This window comes from Canis aureus, chromosome 29 (assembly GCF_053574225.1).
Source record: "Canis aureus isolate CA01 chromosome 29, VMU_Caureus_v.1.0, whole genome shotgun sequence".
Lineage (NCBI taxonomy): Eukaryota > Metazoa > Chordata > Mammalia > Carnivora > Canidae > Canis > Canis aureus.
This window is the reverse complement of record NC_135639.1, coordinates 18998918-19013813: the sequence shown is the minus strand read 5'-3', so window position 1 is coordinate 19013813 and position 14896 is coordinate 18998918. Positions and strand designations below refer to the sequence as shown.

General features: G+C 38.4%; 1 protein-coding gene across 4 annotated transcripts in view; it reads left to right on the top strand.

Moving 5' to 3' along the window:
• The window catches only part of SHOC2 (SHOC2 leucine rich repeat scaffold protein), a 96682-nt gene that overhangs the window by 30586 nt on the left and 51200 nt on the right, over positions 1 to 14896 (top strand). For all 4 annotated transcript variants that reach the window (XM_077877644.1, XM_077877641.1, XM_077877643.1 and 1 more), the window contains one exon: positions 12712 to 13657. In XM_077877644.1, the coding sequence (XP_077733770.1) occupies positions 12955 to 13657 (703 nt within the window). In that variant the 5' untranslated portion in view covers positions 12712 to 12954. The remainder of the gene's footprint in view (positions 1 to 12711; positions 13658 to 14896) is intronic.

Sequence of the window (14896 nt, the reverse complement as noted above, 5' to 3'; positions counted from 1 at the left end):
CTCATACTGACAACCCTTCCTGTTTAGATGTGCCCCCAAACCCTGAGATAACTTAAAGATTATTATCTTAAAAATTGGAGGATATAACAAAGTTATAAATGGTAGAAACATGTTTATTAAAATATAGGTAGCACAAAACTTAGTAAGTACTAAATTGTAGGTTTTGTAGAGTCACTTGTAAGAGCTTCATCTACCCTGGAGTCCATATGTGCCTAATTGCAGGAAGCAACTTCTGTGGGCCCAACAGCTTTTTTGCAGTCCATTTTCTTTAAGACCACTCTGTTTCTTCAGTTACAACTGCTTATAATACTTTCTCTTTGCCTTGTGACCTTTGACATTTCTGCTGGTTTTATATTTTTGTGTTTCCCAAAGTGCTTCTTGTCCTAAAGAATATTGAAATTAGGGGCCCCTGGGGGGCTCAGTTGCTCTGAATCTTGGTTTTGGCTCAGGTTGTGATCTCAGGGCTGTGAGATTGAGCACTGTGTTGAACTCTACACTCTCTGTGTAGTCTGCCTGAGTTTCTCTGTCTCCCTCTGCTCCTCTCCCCCATGCTTGCTCTAAATTTATCTTTAAAAAAAGTTGAAATTAATGTATAAAAAATTACCTCTAAGATATATTTTCTTACAGTTTGAAAAATTTTCCTACCTTTTTGAAAAAAATATTTTTAATCTTGTATAAAATTTTTAAAACTGAATTTTCCCTTGATTTGTTACATTTAAGTTATCTTTTTTTAATTACATTATTATGATGTCTTTCATGTTTATGAAAGAAAAGATTTGGCTCAAACAATCTTCTTTTAATAACAAAGTATTCTTTTTAATGTATACATATGATCAGTAAAATAATCTTATAAGTAGCTTCCATTTTTTTACATTTTTTTATTGGAGTTCAATTTGGCAACATATAACACCCAGTGCTCATCCCGCCAAATGCCTGTCACCCAGTCACCCCAACCCCCTGCCCATCTCCCCTTCCACTACCCCTTGTTCATTACCCAGAGTTAGGTGTCTCTCATGTTCTGTCACCCTCACTGATATTTTCACTAATTTTCTCTCCTTTCCCTTTATTCCGTTTCACTAATTTTTATATTCCCCAAATGAATGAGGCTATATAATGTTTGTCCTTCTCCAATTGACTTATTTCACTCAGCATAATACCCTCCAGTTCCATCCACATCGAAGCAAATGGTGGGTATTTGTCATTTCTAATGGCTGAGTAATATTCCATTGTATACATAAACCACATCTTCTTTATCCATTCATCTTTCGATGGACACTGAGGCTTCTTCCACAGTTTGGCTATTGTGGACATTGCTGCTATAAACATCGGGGTGCAGGTGTCCGGCATTTCATTGCATCTGTATCTTTGGGGTAAATCCCCAGCAGTGCAATTGCTGGGTCATAGGGCGGATCTATTTTTAACTCTTTGAGGAACCTCCACACAGTTTTCCAGAGTGGCTGCACCAGTTCACATTCCCACCAACAGTGCAAGAGGGTTCCCCTTTCTCCACATCCTCTCCAACATTTGTGGTTTCCTGTCCTGTTAATTTTCCCCATTCTCACTGGTGTGAGGTGGTGTCTCATTGTGGTATTGATTTGTATTTCCCTGATGGCCAGTGATGCAGAGCATTTTCTCATGTGCTTGTTGGCCATATCTATGTCTTCCTCTGTGAGATTTCTGTTCATGTCTTTTGCCCATTTCATGATTGGATTGTTTGTTTCTTTGCTGTTGAGTTGAGTAAGTTCTTTATAGATCTTGGATGCTAGCCCTTTATCTGATAGGTCATTTGCAAATATCTTCTCCCATTCTGTAGGTTGTCTTTTAGTTTTGTTGACTCTTTCTTTTGCTGTGCAGAAGCTTTTTATCTTGATTAAGTCCCAACAATTCATTTTTGATTTTGTTTCTCTTGCCTTCATGGATGTGTCTTGCAAGAAGTTGCTGTGGCCAAGTTCAAAAAGGGTGTTGCCTGTGTTCTCCTCTAGGATTTTGATGGAATCTTGTCTCACGTTTAGATCCTTCATCCATTTTGAGTTTATCTTGGTGTATGGTGTAAGAGAATGGTCTAGTGTATTCTTCTGCATGTGGATGTCCAATTTTCTCAGCACCATTTATTGAAGAGACTGTCCTTTTTCCAGTGGATAGTCTCTCCTGCGTTGTTGAATATTAGTTGACCATAGAGTTGAGGGCCCATTTCTGGATTCTCTTTTCTGTTCCATTGATCTGTGTGTCTGTTTTTGTGCCAGTATCACACTATCTTGATGATCATAGCTTTGTAGTACAACCTGAAATCCGGCATTGCTATGTGCCCGGCTCTCGTTTTCTTTTTTAATATTCCCCTTGCTATTTGGGGTCTTTTCTGATTCCACACAAATCTTAAGATTATTTGTTCTAACTCTCTGAAGAAAGTCCATGGTATTTTGATAGGGATTGCATTGAATGTGTAAATTTGCCCTGGGTAGCATTGACATTTTCACAGTATTCTTCCAACCCATGAGCATGGAATATTTTTCCATCTCTTTGTGTTTTCCTCAATTTCTTTTAGAAGTGTTCTGTAGTTTTTAGGGTATAGATCCTTTACTTGTTTGGTTAGGTTTATTCCTATTTATCTTATGCTTTTGGGTGCAATTGTAAATGGGATTGACTCCTTAATTTCTCTTTCTTCAGTCTCAGTGTATAGAAATGCCACTGATTTCTGGGCGTTGATTTTCTATCCTGCCACACTGCTGAATTGCTGATGCTGGCCTCAAAGAACGAGTTTGGAAGTATTCCATCCCTTTCTATCTTTCGGGAACAGCTTTAGAGAATAGGTATTGTTTCTTCTTTAAGCGTTTGATGGAATTCCCCTGGGAAGCCATCTGGCCCTGGACTTTTGTGTTTTGGGAGGTTTTTGATGACTGCTTCAATTTCCTCCCTGGTTATTGGCCTGTTCGGGTTTTCCATTTCTTCCTGTTCCACTTTTGGTAGTTTGTGGTTATCCAGAAACTACTGGATAACCTGGATAAACTGGATGCGTCCATTTCTTCTAGATTGCCTAATATATTGGCTTATAGCTGCTCATAATATGTTTTTAAAATTGTTTGTATTTCCTTGGTATTGTTTGTGATCTCTCCTTTCTCATTCGTGATTTTATTAGAGTCTTTTTTTTTTTTGCTTTTAATAAGGCTGGCTAATGGTTTATATTATTAATACTTTCAAAGAACCAACTCCTGGTTTTATTGATCTGTTCTACAGTTCTTCTGGTCTCTATTTCATTGAGTTCTTTTTTTTTTTTTTTTTTTTTTAATTTTTTATGATAGTCACAGAGAGAGAGAGAGAGAGAGGCAGAGACACAGGCAGAGGGAGAGGCAGGCTCCATGCACCGGGAGCCCAACGTGGGATTCGATCCCGGGTCTCCAGGATCTCGCCCTGGGCCAAAGGCAGGCGCCAAACCGCTGCGCCACCCAGGGATCCCCTATTTCATTGAGTTCTGCTCAAATCTTTATTAACTCTTCTTTTGCTGGGTGTAGGTTTTATTTGCTGTTATTTCTCCAGTTCCTTTAGGTGTAAGGTTAGCTTTTGTATTTGAGTTTTTCCAGTTTTTTTTTGAGGGATGCTTGTATTGAGATGTATTTCCCTCTCAGGACTGCTTTTGCTGTATTCCAAAGATTTTGAACAGTTGTATTTTCATTCTCATTAGTTTCCATGAATCTTTTTAATTCTCTAATTTCCTGGTTGACCCTTTTTTCATCTTTTAGTAGGATGGTCTTTAACTTCCATGTGTTTGAATTTCTTCCAAATTTCTTCTTGTGATTGAGTTCAAGTTTCAAAGCATTATGGTCTGAACATATGCAGGGGACAATCCCAACCTTTTGGTATCAGTTAAGACCTGATTTGTGACCCAGTATGTGGTCTATTCTGGAGAAAGTTCCATGTGCACTTGAGAAGAATGTGTATTCAGTTGCGTTTGGATGTAAAGTTCTGTAAATATCTGTGAAATCCATATGGTCCAGTGTATCATTTAAAGCTCTTGTTTCTTTGGAGATGTTGTGCTTAGAAGATCTATCATTTGCAGAAAGTGCCGTGTTGAAGTCTCCCAGTTTTAGTGTATTATTATCTAAATATGTCTTGTCTTTAGTTATTGATTGATATACTTGGCAGCTCCCACATTAGGGCCATAAATATTCTTGATTGTAGGTCCTCTTGTTGGATAGTATATATAGTATAACACAGTGTCCCTCTTCATCTCTTACTACAGTCTTTGGGATAAACTTTTAATTTATCTGATATGAGGATTGCTACCCCTGCTGTCTTTTGAGGGCTATTTGAATGGTAAATGGTTCTCCAACCTTTTATTTTCAGGCTGTAGATGTCCTTAGGTCTAAAATGAGTCTCTTGTAGACCGCAAATAGATGGGTCTTGTTTTTTTTATCCAGTCTGAAACCCTGTGTCTTTTGATGGGATCATTAAGCCCATTCACGTTCAGAGTTAGTATTGAAAGATACGAATTTAGTGTCATCATAATACCTATTCAGTCCCTGTTTTTGTGGATTGTTTCTTTGGGCTTCCTCTTTCTTTTACAGAGTCCCCCTTAATATTTCTTGCAGAGCTGGCTTGGTGGTCACATATTCTTTCAGTTTCTGCCTATTTTGGAAACTCTATCTCTCCTTCTATTCTGAATGAGAGTCTTGCTGGATAGAGTATTCTTGGCTGCATATTCTTCTCATTTAGGACCCTGAATATATCCTGCCAGCCCTTTCTGGCCTGCCAGGTCTCCATGGAGAGAGGTCTGACGTTAATCTAATATTTCTCCCCATATAAGTTAGAGATCTCTGGTCTCTTGCTGCTTTAAGGATTTTCTCTTTATCTTTGAATTTGCAAGTTTCACTATTAAATGTCGAGGTGTTGAGTGGTTTTCATTGATTTTAGGGGTGATCGCTCTATCTCCTGGATCTGAATGCCTGTTTCCCTCCCCAAGTTAGGGAAGTTCTCAGCTATGGTTTGTTCAAATATGCTTTCTGGTCCTCTGTCCCTTTCGGCACCCTCTGGAACCCCAATTAAATGTAGGTTTTTCCTTTTGAGGCTGTCATTTATTTCCCTTATAACCTTTCCTAATGGTCTTTTAATTGTTTTTCTTTTTTTCCCTCAGCTTCCTTCCTTGCCATCAACTTGTCTTCTATGTCACTCTCTTCTACCTCATTAACCCTCGTCGTTAGGACTTCCAGTTTGTATTACATCTCATTTAATTGATTTTTAATTTCGGCCTGATCTAAATTCTACAATCATGAAGTCTCTTGAATCCTTTATGCTTTTTTCCAGAGCCACCAGTAGCTTTATAATTGTGCTTCTGAATTGATTTTCTGACTTAAAATTGTAATCCAAATTCTGTAAGTCTGTGGCAGAGAGTACTGTTTCTGATTCTTTCTTTTGTGGTGAGTTGTTCTTTCTAGTCATTTTGCTCAGTGCAGAATCGCTAAAAACGAGTTGTACTGGAAAAAGGAAGAAAAAAAAAGGAAAACAAAACAAAAAAATAAGGGGTATCCTCTAGTTCCATATATTATAAATCCCTCTACTTCCCCTGGAGCTTTCCAGCTCTGTTTGGTCAAGAACTTGCTCTTCCCCTGTCCTTCCAGCTGGTCTTCTCGGGGAGGGGCCTGTGGTGCTGAGTCTCAGGTGTGTGTGTGGGTGGGGGGGAGCTGCCCTGCCCCCTGCCTCCTGCCAGGTGCACGGCTCAGTGGGAGCTGTTTACCTGGTGAGGTCCCTGTTCCCTGGCAGCCCGGCTCTGTTCCAGGCACAGGGTGACACCAGGAGGAACAGCTACACTGGGGGCGGCCAGTCCAGCCATGGAGTCAGCTCCAGCAGTAACTAACTACTGTAGCTCCCAGTCCGCACGGCCTGGATGCTCCCCCGGGGGCGGGGGATACTGGTCTACACAGTGGGGGTGCCTGGCGCCCGGGGCAGGCGTCTCGCTGTCCTGGGCTCTCCCCGCCTCCGCCTGTCCCGGGGGAGCGCAGGGTCCTGGGCGTGTCCCCCGCGCCCTGGGCTCCAGGGCCTGCGCTGCTGGAATTGCGCTCCCGGCCGTGGCTCCCGCAGGCAGCAGGCACAACCCCCTACCCCGGAGCCCCCGCCTGCCCCCCGGCTTCTCCCCGAGGCCCCGCTGGGCGCTCCAGCCCGTTACCGAGATGGGCCCGGGTGTGTGGGGCGCTCTCCCCCAGCGCCCCTCCTGTTAGTGACCCCGGGAGCCTGGAGGCCCTGCTGCCCCTCCTGCTCCTGCCCGGGTTCCCTGCTGAGCGCCTCTCCCTCCGGGAAGAATCCCGTGCAGAGTTTTAAAGCTCCCGCTTCTCCAGGTGGGGCCTTAATTTCCCGGGAGGCTCTCGCTGCTGGGCCTTAGCCTGGTTCCTGGGGGGGGGGGGGGGGGGGGGGCTCCTCACTTGATTCCTTTTTTTTTTTTTTAAGATTCATTTATTTATTCATGAGAGACACAGATTGAGAGGAGAGGCAGAGACACAGGCAGAGGGAGAAGCAGGCTCCTCGTAGGGAGCCCGATGCGGGATTCGATCCTGAATCGGGGATCCCCACCCGAGCCAAAGGCAGGCGCCCAACCGCTGAGCCACCCGGGCGTCCCTCCCCCCGCCCCCCCCTTTTTTTTTTTGCCTTCCTACCATGTTAGAAGCACAAACTCTTCTCTCTATAGTGTTCCAGCTCTTCTCTCTTTACATCTCAGGTCGAATTTGTAGGTTTTCAGGATGATTTGAAAGTTATCTAGGTTGTTGGTGGGGACAGGGGACTTGGGGACCCTACTCCTCCGCCATCTTGCCCCGCCCCCTCTACATATCAAGTTTTTGATCATTTTTGCCTCAGCATAGTGCCCTTGAGATCCATCCCAGTTTTTGCGTGCAAGGATAGTTTGTTCCTTTTTATTGCTGAGCAGTATTCTATTGTATGGATATACCACAGTTTATCAGTTCACCCAAATGTTTTCACATTTGGGGCGTTACAAATAAAGCTGCTATAAATGTTTGTATACATATTTTGTATCACCATAAGTTTTCATTTCTCTAGGATAAATGTCCATGGGTACAATTGCCAGGGTTGTATGTTTATGAGAGACTGCCAAATTGTTTTCCAGAGTGGCTGTACAATTTACGTTATTAGCAATGAGTGATTGATCCGGTTTTTCCACGTTTTCAACAGCACTTGGTATCCATATTTTTAATTTTAGTTCTTCTAGTAGTCATGTGGTTATGTGCACTTCTCTAATGCTGTTGAACATCTTTACATGTGTGTCTTTAGTAGAGGGTCTCTAATTGGATTGATTGTTTTCTTACTATATAAAGGACTTTTTTACATATTCTGGATACATTTTTCTCCCAGACTGTAGCTTCTTTTCATTCTCTTCATAATCTTTTGACTAGGGAGACCTTTTTTTGGTAGGTACTTGTGCTTTTGGATTATGGACTTCCCTACTGCCAGACCAGGATATATAGGAAACAAAACCAAAAAAACCCAGAGAACTCACCATCGGGTTATCCTTCATCCAGAGTCCGTAGCCACTGTACCTTCTTTACCTTTCAGAATCTTACGCTAGTTTCTTTATGTATTTTGTGCAGGATTTTAGGTTATAATGGAGGAACAGGATAAAATGGGTTTATTCCATCTTGTTTGGAACCAGAAGTCATGTTCATTGTAAGACAAGATCCAGTATTGTTAAGCTTTCACATCCTCATTTAAAGTAAGACTAAGGAATATATTTAGTATATGTGGTCTATTGATGAGTTTTAGAAAAATAATTATTACAAGTGATGATTATCATTGTAGTCTTATACCAAGAGTAGATCTTACTAGTGCTAGTGCTTTCTCACTTCCATCTCTGCTCCAGTCCTCCCATCCCCTAGATTTTAGGAAATTGTAGCTAATTTTAGAAATAGCTAAAAGTATTGTTGAATGTTTTATAAGAACAAGGATTTGTTTTTTGTTTTGTTTTTTGTTTTTGTTTTTTCTGTTTTGTTTTGTTTTCTACTTCTTACATCCAGTTTGCATATAATCTGAGACAGTGACCTGGAAAACTGTCACCTGGTGGCTGAATTCAGTGTGTGGCCTCTTTCGGTAAACTTGTATTGAAACACAGCCTCACCTAGTCATTTACATAGTGTCTACAGCTGTTTTCATGCTAAAGTGGTAGAAATGAGTACTTGTAACAACATCTGGCCCACAAAGCCTAAAGCATTTAATATGTGGCCGTTTACAAGAAAAGTTTCCTGACCTCTGACTTAGAAAGTATTGAGGCCTAAAGTACTATAATCAGCATCCTCCTACAATTATGACTTGGATAGTTATCTTTGAAATACAGCATAGTATAGTGGAAAGAACATTCATGGGCTTACAGTCAGGTAGACCTGGTTTTGAATTTTTCCTTATTTACCAGGTATCTGACTTTAGTGCCTTAATTTTCTTGTCTATAAATTGGAAATAGAGGAACTCGTGTACTTAGGAATTTGAAGTTAAGAATTTTCATGATTTGGAATATAGTTATTAAGTACCTGAGAAAAATTTTATCAGCTTAGACCTTTGTCAGCAAATAGCATTGGTAGTTTCTTATTTGGTATCAATTTTTGGACAAATGATAAAATGAACTCAAGAAACCTAACTTGGTTATGAGTAGAGATACTTTTAATGTTTTCCTTGATGTGGTTGTGAGAATTTGAAATATGATAAAAAGTTCATGTCAAGTGCTCTATATATGGTAGTTATTAGGTGGTAGGGAATAGAGGAATCTTCTGGAGTGGTGAAGATCCCAGTATAAAAGCACAATTGGGGGACACCTGGGTGGCTCAGAGGTTAAGCATCTGCCTTCAGCCCAGGGCGTGATCCTGGAGAAGCCAGATCGAGTCCCGCATCGGGCTCCCTGAATGGAGCCTGCTTCTCCCTCTGCCTGTGTCTCTGCCCGTCTCTCTCATGAATAAATAAATAAAATGTTTTTAAAAAAACACAATTGCTAGCCTCAAGCTTAGTAAGTGGTGCAATTTTATGCTTTTCACTAGATTTTAAGCATTTTTAGAATGGGTACTGTCACTTTCTATTGTATAACTAGTCAAATTTTGTGCAAACCTGTTTCCCATTGTTACAAAGGGATTTAAAAAAAAATCTATTGAATAGTTTATTTCCAAGAAACATGAAAGGTTACTCCCAATACTTTTTTTCTTGTCCAAAAAAGCTTAGTAGTGTCATCTGATTCAGGTCTAGATTAGACCCAGATCTTAATTTGGGACTGTCAAGTTGTTTGTTAGTTGACTTAGACAACATATATTTTTACTGAATGTGAAAATTTTTTAGTTAATAGTCAAGCCTGGTTAGTTAGTTAATCCTTTCAGTATGATGATAATGTCAAAGTCTAAATTCTATTCTCTTTAACTAGTTCTACTGTTATGAACAGTGTCTAAACCATATTTGAATAAATCTCAGTTGCAAGAGTTATAGGATGAGTATGTGGGATCAGTTCAAATCCATCGCTATTGTAAGAAAACCATCAAACAGCCTAAGTATCTCTAGTATGAACTTCAGATATGTTATGTTATTTATATACTATGGGAACTCTCCAACTTCAATGAAAACTTTAAATTATTAGTAACTTTTTTTGTCATTAATACAGTTTCCTGACCCACTCCTTTTATCTTCATTTTTATTTTATTTTTTTATGGAATCATTTTTAACATTTATAGTAGTATCATGTATGGAACATACAAATATTTATGTAGTTCAGTTTTCATTTTATTTAATTTTTTTTATTTATGATAGTCACAGAGAGAGAGAGAGAGAGGCAGAGACATAGGCAGAGGGAGAAGCAGGCCCCATGCACCGGGAGTCCGACGCGGGATTTGATCCCGGGTCTCCAGGATTGCGCCCTGGGCCAAAGGCAGGCGCTAAACCGCTGTGCCACCCAGGGATCCCCTATTTAATTTTTTAAAGTAATATATGTGTCCATTGTGGGACTTGAACTCACAACCCCGCGATCAAGAGTCACATGCTGTACTGACTGAGCCAGCCATGCATCCCCTCAATCTTCATTTTTAGAATAATATTTAAGAAATTGTAAGTGTATCAGTGTTCAGATGCTCAGTGTTCAGATTTGGTTATATCCTGTATTTCCAAACTTGATAAGCCTTTGCCGAGACATTTCTTATTAAAACAGATGTTTCCAGATTCTTTTTTTTTTTTTTTTTAATTTTTTAAAATTTATTTATGATAGTCACAGAGAGAGGGAGAGAAAGAGAGACAGGCAGAGGGAGAAGCAGGCCCCATGCACCGGGAGCCCGACGTGGGATTCGATCCCGGGTCTCCAGGATCGCGCCCTGGGCCAAAGGCAGGCGCCAAACCGCTGCGCCACCCAGGGATCCCTGTTTCCAGATTCTTTCTAAAGATTCCAATTCAGTGGTTTAGGATGGAGATTGGGCTTTTTTTTTTTTTTTTTTTAAACATATATCCCAGGTTTATTTTACTTAATTTTTTTATTAATAGAGAAGTTTGGGAAACATCAGAATAGGAGATCAAGGATTCCATTTTTTAAATTGCCAGTTGTGTGTTTAGAAAAGTGTTACTTTTAAGTCACAAAAATGCCTTTAAATCTAAGCAGAAACATTAAAGTTTTGCTAGTATACTTCTTGAGAGGCTGGATTTGTTCTTTAATACTGAACATCTTTTTTTCTACCATATGCATTTTTAAATTCAGTACATACATATCTTGCTAAATAGAAATTTGATTTTCAGGAACTTGGCATAATGAATGACATTTCTTACATATAAATTGATAAGCAGTTCTGCATTCTGTCATTTGTGTTTATCTCCCATCATTCACTCTTGTATCATTGTAATAAATGTGCTTTCATTTTGGCTCATCAGCATTTCTTAGTACCTCTGAAGGTTTTCTTTCCCCATTGTAGCTCAAAATTATTTTCTCGTTTTGAAGGTTGTGGTGAGTAGTGGGGAGATAATAGCTTTTCAGATATGCTAGCAAAAACTAGCATTTTTTTTTAACTGTAGAATCTTATAGGCTGATGAAGTTCGACTCTAATCTGGAATTTACAGATCATTAGTCTTCTACCCAGCTCCTGTTATTACTGCACCCCTGAGACTTTTGCTTCGGCAAAATTCCACCTTTTCACTTTCCTATGGCAAACTAAGCTCATTCCATATTCTTGGCTTAGGTTACCCTTTCATTGTATCCACATGGACTAATTTGCCATCTTGTCTTTACTTGCTTGTACTTCTGTACACAGCCTTTCTCAGCCACTTTCACTGAGGTCAGTTTTCTCAAAAGAGCAGTAGCATATGTCATTGTCTAAGGATTTACTATCTTATGTTATTGTCATATGTGAGTGCTTTGGATTTTTTTTAAAGGATTTTATTTATTTATTCATGAGAGACATAGAGAGGCAGAGACACAGAGACAGAGGGAGAAGTAGGCTCCTCGCAGGGAGCCTGATATGGGACTTGTTCCCGGGACCGGGATCACACCCTGAACCAAAGGCAGATGCTCAACCGCTGAGCCACCCAGGTGTCCCTGGATATCTAATTAAACCATAATCTTGTATAGGGTAGGACTCACATCCTCTGTATAGAAAATCTAAGCATGATCCTGTGCACTTAGACTATCAGATACTTCTGGTGGTTTCGTAAAATTAACTATTTTTCCTAACATCTTAAGCTAATCAAGTAGGATGTGAATCGTTTTGTCTTTAACCTTTGAGCCCTACTACTACATAAAGATCAGTTACTTATAAAGTTAATAAGTCACAAGATACAAATTATATTTTAAATTGAAAAATGCTTAGGGAAGACTGACTCCACAAAGATTTTACTCATCTTTTCAGCTTTTGTGGTTCTTTTTGGTCAATAATTTTACCATGAACTTTTTCTACTTTTAAGAACCCTTAAGAATCCTTATCACCATTCAGTTTCTAGTTTATAGATCTCATTGGAGATTTCTCTTTATTACTGTATCTCAAAGGTGGTGCCTAGACCTACCTACGTTAGAGTCACCTAGAATGCTTATTAAAGTACAGATTCTTAAGACCTTTTTCCTAGACTATTTGCTTTGCTCTGTACATATTTCACTTGCCATTTTATTCTTTTGTGAGATTGCTCTTGATTCTATCATCATGGCCTTTGAATTTGTTCCTGTTACCTAAAGTTGTTTGGCAATTAGTGCAGATAGAGCAGTTTTAATGTAATGGTTAGAAACACAGGCTGTGAATATATACATTGGAATCTCAGTTCTGTTGCTTTTCCAAGATCACAGAGGTAGTTACTTAAAAATATTTCTGTGCCTCAGTGTCCTTATTTGTAAAATAGGGACAATAATTTATCTCCTAGGGCTGTTACATGTATTAAATTAATATTTGTAATTTTTTTTACAGTGGTGCTTGTACATAGAAAGCTCTCAAACATTAGCTGCTATTATGATTTCTCCCATTTTTCAGTTCTTACAAACTTACGGAAACTTATATGCCTACCTTACCTCTTCCTGTTAGATTGTAAAGTCCTTGAAGATAGGGGCCTGCCTTACCAATTTTTATAGTTTTTTGATGGATTTTGCATAATAGAAAGTGTTCAGTAACTACTGTATCAAATCACAGAAAAATGGCCAAATTTTCAATGAGATTGTTTTTTCAGAGCCCATTTGCTTATTATAAATTATAATCTAAAGTAATTTAATATTCTTTTTGTATTGTATTTCAGGAATTCTAATGAATCATTGACCAAGCACCATTTTACCATTCGGAACAAGTTATCAGAAATGGGCATAGTGCTTTTAGATCCAACATGTAACAGATGGCTGTTACTCCATGGTGATTATTTCTTCAAGCCAACACCTTTTTTGATTGTGTAGGATCTTTGTCTCTTCATCTTTGAATTCCAGTTACTGTTGTTGGCAAATAAAACAAAGGAGTTCATGTAGTTTTTGCCCAAGTTTGAGTCACCATGAGTAGTAGTTTAGGAAAAGAAAAAGACTCTAAAGAGAAAGATCCCAAAGTGCCATCAGCTAAGGAAAGAGAAAAGGAGGCAAAAGCCTCTGGAGGTTTTGGGAAAGAGAGCAAAGAAAAAGAACCTAAGACCAAAGGGAAAGATGCCAAAGATGGAAAGAAGGACTCCAGTACTGCCCAACCCGGGGTGGCTTTTTCAGTTGACAATACGATCAAACGGCCAAATCCAGCACCTGGGACGAGAAAAAAATCTAGCAATGCAGAGGTGATTAAAGAGCTCAACAAGTGCCGGGAAGAGAATTCAATGCGTTTGGACTTATCCAAGAGATCTATACACATATTGCCATCATCAATCAAAGAGTTGACTCAATTAACAGAACTTTATTTATATAGCAACAAATTGCAGTCTCTACCAGCAGAGGTGGGCTGTCTAGTAAATCTCATGACACTGGCTCTAAATGAAAACTCACTTACCAGTTTGCCTGACTCTCTTGATAACTTGAAGAAGCTGCGAATGCTTGATTTACGGCATAATAAACTGAGAGAAATTCCTTCAGTGGTGTATAGGCTAGATTCTCTCACCACTCTTTACCTTCGCTTTAATCGTATAACTACTGTGGAAAAGGACATAAAAAATCTATCAAAACTCAGCATGCTTAGCATTCGAGAGAACAAAATCAAACAACTACCTGCTGAAATTGGTAAGAGACCTTGGATTACTATTATTCGTAGTATTTGTTATGCCACATAATTTTGTTGAGTGCTTTTCCCTATTAGAAAATATCTGATATTTGCCTAAAAACAACTGGTTTCTAAATGTCATCTTCTTTATGTTTTATTTAATTATTCAGTTTTAGTAATATTAGTGTATGGTTTGAGCCAATTTTATACACTTAAGAAAGTGAGTTAGAATAGAAATGTAGTTGGGCCTGTTCATGTAAACCTATTCTGCTTTCATTTTCCTGGAGAAAAAGTAAATTTGTAGCAGTAAAAAGATGTTTCCCAGGTTTTTAACTTGTTACTACCTATTTTTAAAAATGTTTAAAAATTATGGTGGATTCATTAAGGCTATATTTTCCAGTTCTTTCACTTTCTCTTCTTTATCTGAAAAATGTGTAAATTCACATGACTTTTCTATGTAATTTACTGCAAAAGATTGGCATATAAGAGCGTTGTAAATAAAAAAGGAAGGGGAGTAGTATAAAAAATAGGATATATATGTAAACAAGTCAGTAAAAATGTTTTATTTTTTAATTAGGGAATATGGTAAACTTTGACTTACCAATTTTAAGCAATTAAGGTATTTATGAGCTTGTTTTATAATATTTTAAATTGATATAAAAGTTAATTATGTAACTTTTTAATTTAAAGAAGGTTTTCTTATGAAAGATATATTCTGAATAAAATAGGCGATTTAAAAATATTGTTGCTTGAGCATTGGCACTGCAGCTTGTTAGAATATTCTGTATGTGTGTTTAAAAATTTATTTAGCTTTGAAAAAAGATGTAGTTTAAATTTTAGGTATGGCGTTTTTCTACACTTAACTCTATCCAGCCACACAATATCTTAACTAAATTTTGGTTTCATTAAATGTATTTAGAAAATCCATGATAGATTTTCCCAAGCAATAAACTGTACTCTGAAAGTATGACTCACTTATGAGTATTGAAATATCCTCAGGAGTCTGAGTGGAAATACTCCTTTTCATGTCTTCAGATAGAAATGTGGTTGTTGATTGACTTTTGATTTCATACCAGATTCAGTTAAAATTTCACCAATATATATAGTTCATTCTGAAATAGAATTATAGTCTGTAGGAAATGCTAAAAGAAAAAAGAAATGCTAAATTTTTAGATAGAAATATCAAATGTTATTTCCTGTTTTTTTCTTATTGTTTTGTGTATATATTACATTCCATCTGAAAATGTTAGCTTTAATTC